Source organism: Eucyclogobius newberryi, unplaced genomic scaffold (assembly GCF_026437365.1).
Source record: "Eucyclogobius newberryi isolate DKJ021-1_F unplaced genomic scaffold, fEucNew1.0.hap1 SCAF_11, whole genome shotgun sequence".
NCBI classification, from domain to species: domain Eukaryota; kingdom Metazoa; phylum Chordata; class Actinopteri; order Gobiiformes; family Gobiidae; genus Eucyclogobius; species Eucyclogobius newberryi.
The window spans coordinates 222,203-242,575 of NW_027315735.1; the positions used below are offsets into that span (position 1 = coordinate 222,203).

The 20,373-nt window shown below is 40.2% G+C and overlaps 2 protein-coding genes across 2 annotated transcripts in view; one reads left to right on the plus strand and one right to left on the minus strand.

The window, feature by feature from the left end:
- Window positions 1-7,034, minus strand: part of LOC140348630 (integrin alpha-6-like) — a 166,150-nt gene extending 159,116 nt beyond the window's left edge. Inside the window, exons 1-12 of the mRNA XM_072434627.1 lie at window positions 6,808-7,034; window positions 6,622-6,743; window positions 6,467-6,546; window positions 2,864-3,128; window positions 2,083-2,202; window positions 1,764-1,977; window positions 1,201-1,397; window positions 895-983; window positions 694-821; window positions 491-580; window positions 346-410; window positions 139-284 (exon numbers count right to left, since the gene is read on the minus strand). Coding sequence (XP_072290728.1) covers window positions 139-284; window positions 346-410; window positions 491-580; window positions 694-821; window positions 895-983; window positions 1,201-1,397; window positions 1,764-1,977; window positions 2,083-2,202; window positions 2,864-3,128; window positions 6,467-6,546; window positions 6,622-6,743; window positions 6,808-6,977 — 1,686 coding nt within the window. The 5' untranslated portion in view covers window positions 6,978-7,034. The remainder of the gene's footprint in view (window positions 1-138; window positions 285-345; window positions 411-490; window positions 581-693; window positions 822-894; window positions 984-1,200; window positions 1,398-1,763; window positions 1,978-2,082; window positions 2,203-2,863; window positions 3,129-6,466; window positions 6,547-6,621; window positions 6,744-6,807) is intronic.
- Window positions 7,035-14,269: 7,235 nt separating this feature from the next.
- Window positions 14,270-19,660, plus strand: LOC140348329 (uncharacterized). The gene is made up of 6 exons (XM_072434329.1): window positions 14,270-14,322; window positions 14,446-14,799; window positions 14,878-15,219; window positions 16,905-17,012; window positions 17,474-17,541; window positions 19,538-19,660. Exons 1-6 carry the CDS (start codon window positions 14,280-14,282, stop codon window positions 19,658-19,660), a joined length of 1,038 nt encoding a protein of 345 aa, XP_072290430.1. The 5' UTR covers window positions 14,270-14,279.
- The last annotated feature ends 713 nt before the right edge of the window (window positions 19,661-20,373 follow it).

Genomic DNA, 20,373 nt, shown 5'->3' on the forward strand with positions numbered 1-20,373 from the left:
CTGCAGAACAAGTGTAAAGATGTAACTGCAGAACAAGTGTAAAGATGTAACTGCAGAACAAGTGTAAAGATGTAACTGCAGAACAAGTGTAAAGATGTAACTGCAGAACAAGTGTAAAGTCATTCACAGAAACCCTACCACAAGTCTTAGCCGTGTGTCTGTACATTTTTCCACTTTCTGTGCAGGAAGTTCCAGTTGTCCTTTGTTTGGGCCCAAGAAGTCCACTCGGGGAGAGAGTCGAGCCTTCTTTCTCTCAGAGTCGGCCTCAAAGGTGTAGTTCAACACTGCCATGTGCAAAGTGCATTAGTACAGTTACTTTTGCTTGTGTTAAGAAGCTGGACTTACACAGTTTGGGGTAGAAAGTCCCAGTGTTTGCTGTGTACAGGTAGCAAGCTTTAGCTGCAAAATAACTTAACAAGAACAGAACAATTAAATGATGAAAAACATACAGTTTCAAAGGGGAAGTTATCATTAAGTTTCATTTTCTTACCAAGTCTGTGTTTGACATTGCTGCTTCGATATGTCAGTGGCGTTTGGTGTTACTTTCAGAGAGATAGAGACACTGACCACTGGCTTTGCTCTAAAAATAAAGACACGAAAATGTGTTTTTGGACAAGATATTGGGATTATTTATTAATTATAGATTCTTATTAATATATTGTGTGAACTCAAAGTGATATTTGACATAATCACCTGTAAACAAAGACTGTTCCAGAGAGCGCTCCAACAGCTAGATCAGGGAAATGGTTGTTGTCCACATCCAGATTACCAGACAAAGAATATCCAAACAGAGTGACTTTATTGGACCCAGGAGAAATGACCTGAAAAGAATAGTTTCCAAATGAAAATAGTTTTTTTAAAACGAGTTAAGGATTGGGAATCACGCTCACTCACTTGTGCAGGCTTTTTGTTAATTCCTTTTGGAGATCCACAGTAAATGTAAACGCGTCCAGAATGTTCATACGGTGCGCCGACTGCAATGTCTGCAAAACAAATCAAGCCAAGTAAACTAGGTTAAACTATGCAATAGATTTCAAGCGCAGAGGAGATTTTTGTCGCCCTCTGCTGGGTGTATTTGGGTATAACATATGCTGAAAATGTCCAAAGAGGAGCTTGGATATCAGCAACACAAGTACTTAATATTCTGAAGCAAATTACATACATAGGATGACTCATACATGCATGAAAGGAAGGGTTTACCTCCAAATCCGTCTTGATTGATGTCCCCTATGTTCTCCACTGCAAGGCCGAACATTGAGTCTGTACGTCCCAGCAGCTGAATGGGCTCTACGTGCTCCCAGTTTGCACCTTTGTTGTTAATAAAGACATACACGGCTCCTCCGACCTCACCGTCTTTGACAAAAAACTGTGGTGCTCCTACGGTCAAGTCATCCCACCTGGAATAATAGCCACAAAGCATTAAAAAATATTCTAATAATACACATTTAACTAGGCAATGGGGCTGAGTGATATGGCAGAAAAAAACAACATCTAATCATTAACAATCTATTTCCTTATTGATTGGTCATAATTTTTTATTCGATTTCATTTAGTCTCAGTTAAAATACATAAATACATTTTAATTTCAAGATTAATTTCATGGACATAAACAAGACAGACTTTGAATGAGTGACTTTTAACACTAAAAAGTCAAATTTAAATCCTCTATATTCAGACTCTAAACCACTGGCAACAATTAAAATTGATTGGATCTTGAAATAATATAAAAATGATTTTAAAAAATGTAAATATAGTAAACTTACCCATCACCATTCAGATCCACTACAGCTAAATCGTAGCCAAAAGAGGAGGCCAGTCCTGGTCCAGATAAGATGACCTCCACAGACAGATTCCGTCTGGCCGCTGGGTCCACTTTCAGAAATGTGACTTGCCCGCTGTAGCCTCCTCGTGGTGCTCCGGACACTATGGTCAGCTCACCCTTTCGGACCAGGGACAGTCCAGTGTCAATAGAGAATCCTGAAGAAAAAAGGAATAGAATTAAAGGAAATGTTCAGACGCATGAGATGAACGTTTAATGCGGGTTAGGAGTAGGTTAAATGTATAGAAGTGGGAGGGACAGACCTAAAAAGCTGCTTCTATGAAGAGGAATAAGTCTGTGGTTGAACTGGTTAATGTCTCCAGTCTCACGAGGGTCGTCGCTGTCAAGGTCCACGTTGTCAACCGGCTCCATTCGTACTATTCCTTATAATGAAACAACAATAGAACAGATTATAGAGTCGTTTATGTAAATTATGATACTACTACTACTATTTTGGTGACATTTTCTATATTTAAACATAGACTTTCACCACCCGCTCTTCTTATTGGTCAGTCTTTGTCCTGTCCTGAGTGGATCTTTTTAAAGAGTGTCCTGACGATGAAATTCTGATATTATGTCCATTTGACTTTTTAAAAAACTATATTCAGGCCAGTTTGTTCGTTCTTCATCCTGACAAACACATTTTGGTCTAAAAAAGCAACCTTTTAAAATAAATGATCATAATACAAAATAAATCTCAATAGACTATTGTGCTAAAACGTGTCTTTAAATGTATTTGTATTTGAGGTTTAAGTTTCAGACAATGTGAAATGACAGTAAAATGAGCCACAAAAGTCTATAAATAGCGTCTTTTCTTTTCTTTTTTAATCAACTCTATCTATTTTTTGATAACCTGCCCACTTTTACGTCATATTTTATTTCCAACTTAACTTAAATGGAGCCTGCCAGCCTTATCCTCAGAGCAAGACATACCCTAAATCTAATCCTCCCATCGTTCCAATGTCTTGTGCCTACGGTCTGAGCGCCAAAGACAAACCTGTTCACTTCTAATGCTTCTCTACGTTTCCATCTCAGGGTTTTTACCTTTCCACTGGTACGCTCCCGGTGCTCCGAATATCACAGAGGTATTGTCCTTCGCAAAAGTCGCCCCGTGACCTTGTTGGCAGTACGCAAACCACTCATGGTCCATCCGACGGCTCAGGAGGTGTTGAGAGTCGCACACCACCCTCCTCCACGTCCTCTCCTTGTCCTCTGCCTGCAGATTGTCCCCCAGGAGGTAGCACTGTCCGGTCAGCAGGTGAGGGACGTACTCCCCCGGGATCCACTCTCTGTAACGATGAGCGCACATCTGCAAGTTCAACACATGCTTTTGATCAGAAATATAGCCACCGTAGAACTGTGTACGGGTCATTGCATTGTGTACATATGAAAGTGTATGTGAAATAGATTTGGGCATCAACATGTAATTGTTATTTGACAATCAGTGACTATTTGGGGAGATTGTTCTGGTTAATGCTTCCTGGTACAACCAAGAACTGCGTTCACATAAACAACGAGTTAGAAAACTAGAGGGATCATTTCGTCGTTCTCACACAGAAGAATCTCTAAAAGCAGGAAAAGCTGCAACTGTCCTATCAGCAGCTCTGTGTGAGGCCCAAACCAGACACTATTCACATCTAATAGAAGTCAACAAAAGTAACACTACATTTATTTTCAGCGCTGTAGCCATGGTAACAAACTGTCACAGCGCAGTAGAGCCCTCACTCCCAGATACTCTCAGCTCTGAGGATTTCCTCCTATATTTTAACAATAAAATAAAAACAATCAGAGATAAATGAGATGAAATGACTCCCACTATTCGCCCTGAACCAGCCCAAGCTGTAAATCTAACGTCTCAGATAAATCTAACTGTAAATGTAGAAAGGTTCAGCTGTTGATCAAGAGAGAGAACTTCAGCCCTTATGTCCTCTAAAAGCTCCACTTGTGTCCTAGACCCCATTCCAAGCAGACTCCTCAAAGACATTCTCCCCCTAATTATAGACTCTATTCTTACTATAATAAATACTTTACTGTTCCACATCCTTCAAACATGACGTCATTAAACCTCTTCTGAAAAAGCCTAATCTAGATCCCGACCTATTGTTAAACTACAGACCTATTTATAATCTTCCCTTTGTCTCTAAAATCCTTGAAAAAGTTGTAGTAAAACAGCTTTGTCGCCCCCTACAGCAGGGTTCAGAGCCCACCACAGCAGGGTTCAGAGCCCACCACAACAGGGTTCAGAGCCCGCCCACCACAGCAGGGTTCAGAGCCCACCACAGCAGGGTTCAGAGCCCACCACAACAGGGTTCAGAGCCCGCCCACCACAGCAGGGTTCAGAGCCCACCACAGCAGGGTTCAGAGCCCACCACAGCATGGTTCAGAGCCCACCACAGCCCACCACAGCAGGGTTCAGAGCCCACCACAGCGGGGTTCCGAGCCCACCACAGCAGGGTTCAGAGCCCACCACAGCACTAAAACTGCACTAGTTAAAGTCACAAATGATTTGTTATTAGCCGCTGACGATGGACTGGTCTCAATCCTGGTCCTGTTGGACCTCAGCGCAGCGTTTGACACCATCGACCACAACATTCTACTGCAGAGGTTAGAATGTGATGTAGGTGTTGGAGGAACAGCCCTCAGCTGGTTTAAATCCTATTTATCTGATAGATACCAATTTGTTAATGTAAACCAGAGGTCCTCCCCTTTCTCTAAAGTAATTTACGGCGTGCCACAGGGATCAGTACTCGGTCCAATTCTGTTTACTCTTTATATGCTGCCATTGATCAGGTCACATGGCATTAACTTCCACTGCTCTGCAGACGACACTCAGCTGTACTAAACTACCTGCTTCTTAACCCTGAAAAAACCGAGGTCATTGTGCTGGAGGTCATTGTGCTGGAGGTCATTGTGCTGGTCTTAAGCATCTACGAGACGCTCTATCTGAGCAGGTAATGGTCACACTGGACAATGTCAGTGAAGCCTCCTGTTCTACTGTAAGAAACCTTGGAGTCTTATTGGACCAGGAGCTCTCATTTAAAGCTCATATAAATCAAGCTTGTAAAACAGCCTATTTCCATTTGCGCAACAAGAGCCAAAATCAGAAGAATCCTGCCTAAAAGTGATGCCGAAAAACTTATCCATGCATTTGTAACGTCTAGATTAGACTACTGTAACTCCCTGCTTGTAGCGTGTCCTAAAAGCTCCATAAAAAGCTTTCAACTGGTTCAAAATGCAGCAGCAAGATTACTAACAGGAACAGAAAGAAGAGAGCACATTACGCTGGTGCTGGAGTCTCTTCACTGGCTCCTGTCGAGTTTAGAATCAAATTTAAAATCCTACTCCTGACCTACAAAGCCATAAATGACATGGCCCCATCCTACCTCAAAGATGCTATAGAACCATATCATCCAAACAGAGCTCTTCGCTCTCAGAATGCCGGCCTTCTGGTGGTGCCAAGAGTCTCTAAAAGTACAGTAGGAGGTAGAGCGTTTAGCTCCCAAGCTCCTGTGTTATGGAATCAGCTCCTGTCCATGTTAAATATGCTGACACAGTCTCTTCATTTAAGTCCAGGCTTAAAACGTTCCTCTTTGAAATCGCTTATGGTCAGAGTAGTTAGGAACAGAAAGATAAACCCACAGCTTCAGCTACGCTGCCCTAGCAGCAACTGTGCTGGGGGAAGTATGACAGCTTGAGCACTATCCTCTTCTTCTGACTACTTATGCTATCAAACAATATTTAATTTTTAATTCCACTTGCAAACTGTTCACCGCCTTCTTTCTCTCACTCCTGAGGACCTGTGGACCCAGATGCCCCTCTCCTGGTGAAGTTGCCAGCTTTAACCTGGTTACAATGGCGTTTCCACATCACTAGTTTCCTCAAAGATGCATGTTAGAGAAATCCTGTATTGTCCACCGAGTCCTCTTTTACCTACCCCCTATCCCCGCCCACTTCCCCTGTACTTAGTTGTGATTATTTTTCTGCAGTTTTGTACAGGAAGTCAGTGACCATGTTTCTATTACTAACACACTATATTGCACAATGAAAAAATACACAAAATGTAAAATAATCATCTACTTATATGAAGATAAGTTTGTTCAGGAGCAAGACCACACCCCTTCCACACCCCTTCCACACCCCTTCCACACCCCTTCCACACCCCTTCCACACCCCTTCCACACCCCTTCCTGCGGCTACACTATTTAAACATCCAGGTCACACACATCAGTGTTCATGACGCCGTGCCCCTCCCTCCCAACCTCTTTTAATCAATCTAGTTATTCTAATTCATCCCCTAGATGGGGGTCTCCAGGCCCGGGAGCTCATTGTAGCTGGGGTTGTGGTCATTGCTGGTGAAGCTACAGTTCAATTGCAAGTTCTTGAAAAAAAGCATAATAATGTCTTTAACATTCATTTTATGGGTTTCAGCTTACTGACATTTTTTGGACTTTTAACTATGCAAAAGATATAATATTTAATTTCAACTTGTTATTTGCTATGGCAACAGTGTTTACTTTTCATCACTCTGAAACTCCTGAATAGCTATTTCATACAACTCTCATGTTTATCCATGATTAGGACAGACACAATCACATCATTTGCTTGTAATTTCCCCACATTTCCCCACGCTAATTTCATTTAACTTACCATTACATTCCTGCCTGGACCTTGGCTTGTTACTCTGACTCCCATCCATTGGCCATTTATGCCTTTATTGTTGAGGAACTCTAAAAAGGTTGAACCAAAATGAAATGTATGAAATACATATGAATAGCTTGCATAATGTGGTGAAATAAGAATACCTTCATAGTCAAACTGTACGGGCTGACAGCGCTCTGAAGCCTCGCTAAGGTCACACTTGTAAACCACACCGGTGACATTTTGGAGGTGTTGATGTTTCGACCGCGGCGCTCCTACCAACAAACTGTGCAACCAGGTTTTATGATTCGCACTCAAATTCTACCACCATTTCAAGCATTTTGACTTACAGATTCTTTCTTGTTGGATTTAGCTGCTGGTGGAAAGCAATAGAAAATCCAAACAAGCCGCCCGGATCTCCATGTTTCTGTAGAGCGTCCTCGGTCTGGATGTTAAAGCATGTGATTATAGATACACAAGAGCAAATCCAAAGATACGCAATGCTCTTTTTACTCCTCATGGTTCAAGTACGAGCTGCACAGGTCCCATGTTTTGTCCTGTCGCGGGCTGTAAATGATCAGCTACAGCAGGTGTTGGCTAACTGTAGCTATACAAACAGGGTGTGGTCGTGGCACATTTATCATCCACTAACAATGCTCCAATGTTCAACTTTATGGGCTCGGACTGCAGAGTGCGGGTTAATATTTACTCATTCAGAAAAGATCATGGAACTACAATTCAGACAAAAGGAAACCGGTCAAATTTGTGGAGTTGAGCATAAACTGACAACATATTTACATCCACCACATTTCTGCTGTTGCTAATTTGCAGCAAAATAAGAATGGGAAGTTTTATTTAAAGCTTGACTGCTGGTTGAATAATAATATTTGTCAAACAACAGTAGTTAAAAATGACGACAGAAGCCAAATTGCAAAGGTGCACCGCGTAACTTTTCTGGCATAGGGTCTGCCTCCTGCTTGTCTCCATGGAGATATTATTACATTGCCAATGGAGTTTTTCACAGTGTGGTATTCAATTGATTTACCTCCATGGAGACAAGAAGGTGGCACCTCCAGGCCAAGTTACAGGTCATATCTGTGGAGCGATGACCCAGCTCTCAATAAGAATGGCTCAAGCCATTTTTGGAGAATAAAATCGGGAATTATAATAATTTATAGATGGATATGTTTATTGAGATGCTGTGGAACATTCAAGTCAAAGCAATAACATCTCCATGGAGACATGGAGACAGTGACCTCCCACCCACAAATAAAGTAACAATTTCCGTTTAAGTAGATCAGTGCAAACCACAACGTTGATGTAAAATGGCTTCGTAGGCCTAAGGGTTAGGGTTAGATCCAGTGACTTCCTGTTCAAAACGGCAGCTCCGCCTCATCAGAGTCCCATTTCACTGTAACAAGCAGCAGATTTCCATTTAAATGTTCATTTTTTACAAGTTACATGACATTTTAGAACACAACATGTATCAATCAGTCTTCATTTTCCAAATAATCACAACTAAGTAGGGGATGTGGGCGGGGACAGGGGGTCAATTAAAAATTAATCAATAAAAATTCAACTTTGAGTTGGCTCTGGTGATTTTGGGGCGTTACAAAAATAAATGTTATTTAATTGAGATACAAGCTCATTGAAGATAAAATGGTAACGACCCCGGTCCACTTAGGCCATGTATTCTCTCATAGCAGAAACATTTTTTTATTTCTTATACATGTATTATCAAATGTTGCATTGATTGTACAAAATGATGTTTGGGACCCTTGAAAGTGTCACAATGATAAAAATAGAAAAAATTACAAAGACAGCTGGAAAATTTTAACTAAACCGTTAAGATTGCAAACCCACAATATTGTCTTTACAGAAATAAATGCATGTTTGGCTTTAGAAAGTGGCCTCTATGTGGAGAGATGAGACATATTCAGAACTAACACCCACCGACACACTTCCTGTGCCTCGCACTGAAACACGGGCAGGAAGTATAAGCTTTTTCTCATCATAAGTGTGTTGTTGACTTAGACACTAGATTACATGCCTCACACAAGCGATCCACCTTTATCTATGTAACACCCGGTAAATGCAATGCAGAATGTTCTCATGGTTGAATGCAGAAGTGTTCAGAGTGACCACAGCTAAGATGTCAACAGTAGCTGGGGCATTTGGGGGAAGTGGCTTTCTCTTTTAAGTGTTTCTGACTGAACCCACCTACGTCTCTGTAGAGGAGCTTTGTATTGCACCACACCTTCTCACACACTTTACATTGGCGTAATGCTAACATATGTATTACAAGCTTTGGATCTATGTACATTGACTTAGCAGTCTGGTAAAAGTGATCAATGTTGGTGAAAATTGTTGTGAAAAAGACAAAGTTTGATCATCTGTTGGACATCTAAATGTCATTGTTAATTAGCATTACATTACACTGATGACTCCAAAATCCATGCCAAATTAAACACAAATTCAAATGTAATTAGCAATTACTATATTTTGTTCTTTTTTATTTTCTAAATGTTATTATTTATATATAAAACAATATAAAAGCCAGGCTTTAGTACCCATTTCTCTGAAAGTCTCACCTCAGCAGCAGCAATATCCTGTTAAAGTCCACAGCTTTGGTTTTCTGGAAATAAAAAGCTATTTTGTCTGTCACGTTACAAGAAACAGCCCACCACAAGCAACCAACAACATCCTCTTGTGTCATTAGACAAAAACCAAGACAGATGGTCCAACTATGTGTACGACCACTCAAAACATCACTAATAAAACTAAATCAATATTTAGTTGGCGCAAAATCACGAACTCTGAAATGATTTAGGTCATATCCAACAATATGTCTTTTTTAATTAAATTCCTGTACTGAGGACTCATGGTTCACTGTCTGGATGGATTCAAAATCCCCTGAATCCTGATTTTATCTTGCAAAACCCACTCAATGTCACAGTTGGATAGATTGAAGTACAAGTTTCAATCTGTATCTGTCAACAAAGGATAAATCAGGGCAGTTCAAACAGACTGAACTTTGATGTGGTCACTTTAGTCCAACTGAGATTTCTGCAACAGACAATTCAAGCTTAAATTACAATCATTATAAGATGGTGGTTTATCATATTTAATTGTGTATTGTGTCGATTTCTGATGCTTTTTCTCTTCTTTTTTGTGTGTGGAGATTTTCCGGTTTACACATCCTCAACTTATAACTCAATAAAACAATATACCGTATGTGTCACTGCAAATTTCATCAAATCGAATCAAGATTTATTCACTTAAATCATGACATTTTTTACTAAATAAATGTGAAATAAGTAAGACAATTTAACTCACTCACCCACCTTTTCTGCCTAAGACAAGTGTATTTTTCTATTTTTAAGAAGGGGTAATTGCAGCTTAAATTACATTATTGTTTATTTTGAATCTAAAATTAAATCAATTATGAGGTCAATACTTGTACTATTAATACTATTATATACTTGGTTATTATTTGTGTACATGTGTATTTTTTATATATATAGGAAGTTTTCACTCAGTGATCAAAGTGCGCTTCAAAATTCTTCGTATTTGTGCCAGGGCTGTAAACTCACCTTTATGTGTTTAAACTCACCTTTATGTGTTTAAACTCACCTTTATGTGCTTAAACTCACCTTTATGTGTTTAAACTCACCTTTATGTGCTTAAACTCACCTTTATGTGTTTAAACTCACCTTTATGTGCTTAAACTCTCCTTTATGTGTTTATTAAACTCTCCTTTATGTGCTTAAACTCACCTTTATGTGTTTAAACTCACCTTTATGTGCTTAAACTCACCTTTATGCAGTATGTTTAAACTCACCTTTATGCAGTGTGTTTAAACTCACCTTTATGCAGTATGTTTAAACTCACCTTTATGCAGTATGTTTAAACTCACCTTTATGCAGTATGTTTAAACTCACCTTTATGCAGTATGTTTAAACTCACCTTTATGCAGTGACATGTCATGTGATCCTGCTGAGAACAGCTTTAGTCCCAGTTTAAGTGATCAATGTGTCGACTTGACCATGAATTCTCTGAAGTCTGCTCTTGACGTTGTCGCGCCGTTAAAACAGAAGGTCATTAGGCCAAAGCGCGCCTCCCCATGGTACAACCAAGAACTGCGTTCACATAAACAAAGAGTTAGAAAGTTAGAGGGATTATTTCGTCGCTCTCACACCGAAGAATCCCTAAAAGCATGGAAAAGTTGCCTGCTGTCCTATAAGCAGGCTCTGCGTAAGGCCCAAACCAGATATTATTCAAATCTAATAGAAGTCAACAAAAGTAACACTAAATTCCTTTTCAGCACTGTAGCTAGGCTAACAAACTGTCACAGTGCAGTAGAGCCCTCAATCCCAGCTACACTTAGCTCTGATGATTTCCTCCTATTTTTTAATAATAAAATAAAAACAATCAGAGATAAATTAGATGAAATTACCCCCGCTATTAGCCCTGAACTAGCCCAAGCTGTAAATCTAACGTCCCATATAAATCCACCTGTAAACTTAGAAAGGTTCACAGCTGTTGATCAAGCAGAGATAACTTCAGCCATTATGTCCTCTAAAAGCTCAACTTGTGTCCTAGACCCCATTCCAAGCAGACTCCTCAAAGACATTCTTCCCCTAATTATAGACCCTATTCTTAATATAATAAATACTTCACTAGAAAGTGGCTATGTTCCACAGTCCTTCAAACATGCAGTCATTAAACCTCTTCTGAAAAAGCCTAATCTAGATCCCGACCTATTGGTAAACTACAGACCTATTTCAAATCTTCCCTTCGTCTCTAAAATCCTTGAAAAAGTTGTAGTAAAACAGCTTTGTCGCCACTTGCAGGACAATAACTTATTTGAAGTTTTCCAGTCAGGGTTCAGAGCCCACCACAGCACTGAAACTGCACTAGTTAAAGTCACAAATGATTTGTTATTAGCCGCTGACGATGGACTGGTCTCAATCCTGGTTCTGTTGGACCTCAGCGCAGCGTTTGACACCATCGACCACAACATTCTACTGCAGAGGTTAGAATGTGATGTAGGTGTTGGAGGAACAGCCCTCAGCTGGTTTAAATCCTATCTATCTGATAGGTTCCAATTTGTTAATGTAAACCAGAGCTCCTCACCAAGCTCTAAAGTAATTTACGGTGTGCCACAGGGTTCGGTACTCGGTCCAATTCTGTTTACTCTTTATATGCTACCATTAGGCAACATTATCAGAAAGCATGACATTAACTTCCACTGCTATGCAGACGACACTCAGCTGTATTTATCAATGAAACCTGATCAGAGCGATCAAGTAGACAGACTTAGTACTTGTGTGAAGGAGATAAAAACCTGGATGACACTAAACTACCTGCTTCTTAACCCTGAAAAAACCGAGGTCATTGTGCTTGGCCCTAAGCATCTACGAGACGCTCTATCTGAGCAGATAGTCACACTGGACAATGTCAGTGTAGCCTCCAGTTCTACTGTAAGAAACCTTGGAGTCTTATTTGACCAGGAGCTCTCATTTAAAGCTCATATAAATCAAGCTTGTAAAACAGCCTATTTCCATTTGCGCAACATCGCCAAAATCAGAAGAATCCTGCCTAAAAGTGATGCCGAAAAACTTATCCATGCATTTGTAACGACTAGATTAGACTACTGTAACTCCCTGCTTGCAGCGTGTCCTAAAAGCTCCATAAAAAGCTTTCAACTGGTTCAAAATGCAGCAGCAAGATTACTAACAGGAACAAAAAGAAGAGAGCACATTACGCCAGTGCTGAAGTCTCTTCACTGGCTCCCCGTCAAGTCCAGAATCAAATTCAAAATTCTACTCTTGACCTACAAAGCCATAAATGACATGGCCCCATCCTACCTCAAAGATGCTATAGAACCATATCATCCAAACAGAGCTCTTCGCTCTCAGAATGCCGGCCTTCTGGTGGTGCCAAGAGTCTCTAAAAGTACTGTAGGAGGTAGAGCGTTTAGCTACCAAGCCCCTGTGTTATGGAATCAGCTCCCGACCCATGTTAAATATGCTGACACAGTCTCTTCATTTAAGTCCAGGCTTAAAACGTTCCTCTTCGAAATCGCTTATGGTCAGAGTAGTTAGGAACAGAAAGATAAACCCACAGCTTCAGCTACGCTGCCCTAGGAGTAACTGTGCTGGGGGAAGTATGACAGCTTGAGCACTATCCTCTTCTTCTGACTACTTATGCTATCAAACAATATTTATTTTTTAATTCCACTTGCAAACTGTTCACCGCCTTCTTTTTCTTTCTCTCACTCCTGAGGACCTGTGGACCCAGATGTCCCTCTCCTGGTGAAGTGGTCCCTGCCCCATGTGGACGGTCCCTCATCTGCCTGAAGAGTGGCTCCAGTTCGCCTCAGTCGGTCCCTCATCTGCCTGAAGAGTGGGTCCAGCTCGCCTCCCACGGTCCCTCATCTGCCTGAGGAGTGGGTCCAGTTCGCCTCCGACGGTCCCTCATCTGCCTGAAGAGTGGGTCCTGCTCGACTCCGACGGTCCCTCATCTGCCTGAAGAGTGGGTCCAGTTCGCCTCAGACGGTCCCTCTTCTGCCTGAAGAGTGGGTCCAGCTCCAGTCTCCTCGTGTCCGTCTGTCCGTCTGTGAGAGTCGGATCTCTCCTTCACTGGAACTCCTCCAGGTTTCTACGCTTTTTTCCCAAAGAGGTTTTTTTTGTAGTTTTTCCTGGCCGAGAAGGAGAGTCTAAGGACAGAGGACCCTGGGACATCGTCCCTCGCCACCACAGACATTGTCTGACTTCATCGCCACCACAGACATTGTTGATTCATTTCTCCCTGTGGCCCTCAGAGGCAACTGTTGTTGTGATTTTGGGCCTTACAAAAATAAATTGATTTGATTTGATTTTGATGCAGTGTGTTTAAACTCACCTTTATGCAGTGTGTTTAAACTCACCTTTATGCAGTGTGTTTAAACTCACCTTTATGCAGTGTGTTTAAACTCACCTTTATGTGCTTAAACTCACCTTTATGCAGTATGTTTAAACTCACCTTTATGCAGTGTGTTTAAACTCACCTTTATGCAGTGTGTTTAAACTCACCTTTATGCAGTGTGTTTAAACTCACCTTTATGCAGTATGTTTAAACTCACCTTTATGCAGTATGTTTAAACTCACCTTTATGCAGTATGTTTAAACTCACCTTTATGCAGTGTGTTTAAACTCACCTTTATGCAGTGTGTTTAAACTCACCTTTATGCAGTATGTTTAAACTCACCTTTATGCAGTGTGTTTAAACTCACCTTTATGCAGTATGTTTAAACTCACCTTTATGTGCTTAAACTCACCTTTATGCAGTATGTTTAAACTCACCTTTATGCAGTGTGTTTAAACTCACCTTTATGTGCTTAAACTCACCTTTATGCAGTATGTTTAAACTCACCTTTATGCAGTGTGTTTAAACTCACCTTTATGCAGTGTGTTTAAACTCACCTTTATGCAGTGTGTTTAAACTCACCTTTATGCAGTGTGTTTAAACTCACCTTTATGCAGTATGTTTAAACTCACCTTTATGCAGTGTGTTTAAACTCACCTTTATGCAGTGTGTTTAAACTCACCTTTATGTGCTTAAACTCACCTTTATGCAGTGTGCTTAAACTCACCTTTATGCAGTGTGTTTAAACTCACCTTTATGCAGTATACGGACCACATTCGAGTGTACCAAAAATAAAACAATTTTGCAGTAACAGGAAGTGTATTTTATTGCACAGCCAATCACAAGGATTTCTAGTCTTTTGACCTTGTGACTAAATCTTCCATTTGGGTGGGAAGACTTCAGACGTGCCACAATGATGCACAGACTGGCTCCTTTGATTCTTCTGAGCACAATAAGTAAGTTTTGTGATGTAGCATTTACATTCTTCATGTTAGATGTTTTAAAAGTTGAATTGTTTCTACAGTTTAATGTATGGTAATTGTTTGTGGTGTTATTTTACTTTTTTTAATTTTGTCCAGCTCTGAGTCAGACCGATGGAGATGGTCAGATCACTCGGACTTTAGTCAGACCTGGAGCTAACTTCACCATGTCCTGTTCAGTCGATGGGAATGAAGCTGGACTGCTTTATTTGTACAAAGTGGGTTTGGACTCACTCATCCAAACTGTTGCTGCAGGATCCTACGATGATTTAACACTTCAAGAAAACTTCAACAACAAGAGATTCAATGTCACTAAAACTATTACAGACAAGATCAGTTTGTTTACCATCAGCATTTTGAATGTGACCAGAGAAGATGGAGCCTCTTATGTTTGCCAAGCCGGATCGTCTTACAAAATGACTTTCGTTAACACGACTCTTTTGATCATTCTGGGTAAACTCTTTGCCATTTCCTTCAGTTACATGATGTTTCTGTTTCTTTTCAATAACTGTATTTTTGATGAATTTACAGATGAAGGGAACCACACTTTTAATGTGAAACAAATTCCATGGGCTTCAGCTCCTCTGGGAGCTTCAGTGAAGCTCAACTGTTCTCTCGTGTCCAAGAACAGCTCTCCCATACAGTGTCCTTCCAAACGCAGCGTGCACTGGTTCAGATCTGGAGCAGAAGAATCTCCAGCCCACATCATCTACACTTATGAAGAGCAGACTGAGGAACGTGACAAGAGGAGTTGTTTCTACAGTCTGACCGCCACGATACAGGACTCAAACGACACTGGGACGTACTACTGCGCTGTGGCCACATGTGGACACGTCCTGTTTGGACCAGGGACAACTGTCACGATAAGCTCAGGTAATTTAGCAAATACAATGATTTTCAACGATGATGAAATGACACACTGACACATGTATGCACTTTGTATGCTTTGATGAGGCTTTGCTCTGGTCAGAGCCGCAGAGGTTTAACCCCCGGAAAACCATGTCTTTAAGAAGATGCACCTGTACAGAATATTAACGTGCTCGCTTTTGAACTCTTCTCTTTGTTCTGAGTTTCTGCTGTCTCTGGCACTCTGTTGTAAATGTTTGTTTGGTAAATTTAAGTTTCACAGCAACAGTTAGTCACACAGTTTACTGTTAGATTTGACTGTGAATGTTGTATTCATTTAACTTTGGAGTCAACGGGCGAGGCATGTGTGAATGTTGTATGATTTTGTGACTTGTCTACCTTGTTGCAAAGTTCAGTAGTTTTTCTGGTGTTTACAATTTAATGTAACTGCAGGTGAATTACATTTAAATTAAATTACATTTAGAACTAACATTTCAAAACAGTTTGTATAGTTTATTTATTCAAATGTACGGACATTTTGAGTTTTCATATAAAAACAAAACTTTGTATGTGTAGAACTGGCCAAAGCTGCACACACCTTGGGACATAGTAAATCTGAAGTGAATAAAGCCCTAATTTAAAGTGTGGTTCAGTCGTTGACAGATTGGATTAAACTAAATTACACAAACAGGATCTATTAGGAATGATTAAAGAGTCAGATTGGGTGCTCTTCACGATTAACAATCACGTGAAAGCAGAAGAAAGAAATCCAAGGCGCATCCATTAAAATCAAAAGTCTTTTATTGATGGGGACTAAGCCGACCCCACAGATTTCTATTGTTCACTGAACAGGAAGTGCATTTGGAGTTACAATGGCCCGTGTAAATCAATTGGATGCAAATGGATTAAATTATATCATTGGTGCAGATTGGACAATTCAGTTGTTTTCAAGTGAACGCTTATATATTGGGAGAGCCTTATGTGATGTAAACATCACGTTTATGTCTTACTTATCAGAATACTTTTTCTAAATGATTTATTTGAGTCAGAGACAGTGCACAATATACCTCATTATCAAGAGAGGTGCTTTGTATCAGGTTGTGTGCAGACACGGGGAGAACATCGGGAATTGATCACAGGTCCTTCTTGTGTGAAGCGAGGAATAATCATGAACAATAATATATAATAATAATAGCAAAATATATCAAATAAGGCATGCATAAAATAGAGCAGAAAGTGAACAGTGCAGTGATTAGTTGTTGATTTCATATATTATAAAGTGGCAGGTGTTAAGTCTTCATGAGTCAAAAGGCAGAGGGAAAGAAACTGTTCTTGTGGCGGGAGGTTCTGGTCCGGATGGACTGTAGCCTCCTGCCTGAGGGGAGTGGCCTCCTGCCTGAGGGGAGTGGCCTCCTGCCTGAGGGGAATGGCCTCCTGCCTGAGGGGAGTGGCCTCCTGCCTGAGGGGCGTGGCTCAAATAGTCCAGTCCAGGGTGAGAAGGGTCGGCTGTGATCCGACCTGCTCGTCCCAGAGTCCTGGAGAAGTACAGGTCCTGCAGAGGTCGAAGTCTGCAGTCGATCACCTTGAAATGTCAGGGCTGCGAGGTCTGGACACGGTTTCTTATTCATCAAATGAACAATTGCCAAGTACTGTAATTTAGTTAAATAAAATGACTTCTTAACCTGACTGAGTGTATGTTCATGTCCTTACAGCTACAGACTTGCAGCCAGTTTGTGCTGCCCTCGGAGTCCTGCTGCTTTGTTCAGCTGTCATCAATGCTGTGATGTTCTACCGATACAGAAAAGCGGCTCATCACAAAGGTGAGCATGTTCAGTCCTGCTCAAAATCTTAAGAACAAGGAGATGGAGAGAAAGGAGCAGGTGGTACAATAAATTAAGTTAGGAACAGGAACAGGAAGAGGTGAGGAGTGGCCCGGCTCCCAAACTTAAGATAACAAAATCCATCTTCAAAGATTTGAAATATGCATTGGATCTCCCGATGGAAAAGGGTGTGAGACTATTCAAATATTCATGTTGTGGTTGAGCGCAGCAAGACATGCTTCTGAGAGTTAGAAGAAGAGAAGTTGTAGACCCAGGCAGCAGAAGATCCAGGACAATCCCTGACCACACTAAGGCATGAATCTCATGTATCCATCCTGTTTTTTCTACAGTCTTAAGATTGTGTGAGACTAACTACAGTGTTACTACAATGTTGTATCTTAGTATACGTAATTAATCGATATTGAACACGCTTTTCTTAACACACGCTTCTTTTTTAACAGAGGAAATGCCTTCTTCCAGCCCCATTGAGCTCTTGGACACATCTTTGGCAGATCAATCTAACAACGAGGTGAATGTCATATCATTATGGAGAGTTTGGGCACAACATTTGTTATTAAACCTTTTCATTTTTTAACTTAAAAAACTTAACTGAAGAAAACAAAACAACACTTGCCACACTGACCTATTACGTGGTTTTCACATAATTTACCACACACAACGATTGAATGAAGTGCACTATACATATATTTGATTGATATTTGAAATAAACATAAATGTCTAGTAAGTAGTCTGCACCAGAATATTATTACATGCAATTGTGTTTTTAAAAGTCAGAACACAATGTATGCTATGCTTTAAACACAAGAGAAAATTACCTCCTCACAAAATAAATAGAAATTCTGCTGAAACATTTTATAATAATGAACATGATTTTGTGCATAAACTACTGATATAGTCATGCATGAATTCATGATGTGCATTAGTTCACAATGATTTATCAGGAATTACCATGATTCATGTGGTTTCATAGATGAAGACTTTTGAACAAAAGCCATTCATTTATCATGATTTTAAAAGTCATACATGAACATCATGAGTCATAATGAATTCTGTTGACGTAAACCAAATGATAAACTTTGTATTAAACAAACAGATGTAATTAATGTACTATTAGTTCATCATTACAGTCCCCTCAGCTAAAGTGGTGCTGTTTTGAGGGTTTAAACCAGGGGCCTGCGGGCCGTATCCGGTCCCCCAGACATTTTAATCTGGCCTGCAAAACATTTCTAATTTATATTTTATATTTTTTTATGAATATGTAGCGTTTTTATCTCTAGTCCCACAGTCCTTTGCAGGACCCCCTGCGCTGCTCAACGCTGCTGTGTGTGCTGCTGGAGCAAGTGCCGAGGGCTGAGAAGTGCCATCACGCACTTTACAGACTTAAGCAGAGGTTTCAGCAGGGAAAGAAAACGTGTGGTTTTGGGAAACACGTGGAAGAAAGATGATTTTGTGGAGCTGTACTAAAAGTGACGTTAATGTGGAGCTAACAACAAGAAACAAACTTCTGTGATGATGCTCTGTGAGGAAAACATCCAAACCAGTGCAAACCTGCTCAGATCAGGAGCCACAGGTCAAACACAGGTCAGAGTGTAACAAAGTCTGAACATGACAGAGTGAAGCTGCTGTGAGCTCTGACAGTGTCCACACTAATGTGACCAAATAAATACAATGCACTCATTTGAATTTGGAATTATTTAATTATTCATTTAAATAATTCGTCACAAAAAAAAATCTTAAACTATACAAAAAGTGAGTTCTTATTTAAGTTTGTGCAGCAACAGCCAAAAGATGTCTCTGATATGTACATTTTATATCAGAAATCAGGTCAAAAGTCCACGTTCCTGTTCCTGTTGCTGATGCATGAATATGGACTCAGCCTTTCACTTGCTGTAGATTTGTGCAACTGTGTCCACAAATAATTATTAGTAGGCTATTATAAAGCTTATTTATTGTGTTTTTTATTGTTTTATTTTTTACGTTATGTTGGGCCCGCGACCCAGCCTGAGCGTTTGACACCCCTGCTTTAAATACATATTCAAATATGCTTTCTTATTTATTGTAAAGCACAATTATTACTCAACATGTGAAGGGTCATTTTGGGATGTTAACACCAAAATTGGAAATTACACAGTGACAGTGACTTTAAAGTCTTTTGTTGGAGGGTCGACCAGCCTGGCTCCATTCAGATGTTTTTGTTTTGCCCAAAATACTTCCACCAAAATGACCATGGAAACTCACAGGGCCAAGTTACCGGTCAGATCTGTGGAGAGGCGATACTGTTGAACAATCAAAGTTTCACCGAAGTATTACTGGGCCAAGTGAACAACAAGTGAATTGAATACTATATATTTTGATGTCATATTTTGGAAAATTTAGGCAAAGCGATATCAGCTCTAAAGAAGAGAATGTTTTACAATGGAAAAGAAGAGTCTAGACTCTGACAAATGTATCATCAAATGATTGTGACAAAATTGTCATAGAGTAATAATTTGTCTGTTTAACAGGGTGGCAAAGAAGCAGCAGTGAACTATGTCGCCCTGGAATTTCCTCTGAGAAAAGTCAAGAGATCGAAGATGAAAAATGGAACATCTGAGTGTTTGTACTCAGCCACCAGGGACTATCAGTGAAGGAGCTGTGTCTTTCACACATGCATATATGGTTTTGTTGTTATGTTTGTAATGTTGTAGTTACTGTGTCTGAATAAAATACACAGTCTGAATAATAATATGAAGTATATTTGAATGTATACAATGCTACTGTGTAAAGTGTTACTTAATGGGGAAATTTGATGCAAAACCAACTTTGAGGAGCTTTTATCCAATTTATTGTTAACCTCTCAAAGTTTCATTCAAGACACCGTTGCTACGAAAATCCCTGTTATCACCGACCACGGAGACACGCCCACTGCTCTGTATTTACGTGTTAGTAGAATTCAGTCATGATTTGGCGCTGTGGCCTTCTCTCATCTCATACTCTCAGGCCTTGAAGAATGGCACACATTTCCCCACGAGAACAATAAAATCTACTCAAGACAAACAAAAGCAAAAAAACAACAATGTGTATGGTGAATGGAAAGTTGAGGTTTTGTTTTCCTGTTTCAATCAAGTCACGTCGGCTGAAAAGTGTGTGCTTGGCCTTATGACCAAAACAAACGTGAATTATGTCTATTTCACAACACAACACCTTCCACCAGTGAAAGATGACTGTGCAGTTGTTAGGGTTGTAATGTTTTATGATTGTTTCTCACGATATCCCCACTCTCCTCAAGCCCAATGTATTCTTGTGAATGCACTGTGTTGGGAGGTACTTGAAAACATGCATCAGAATATTAGTTTTAAGT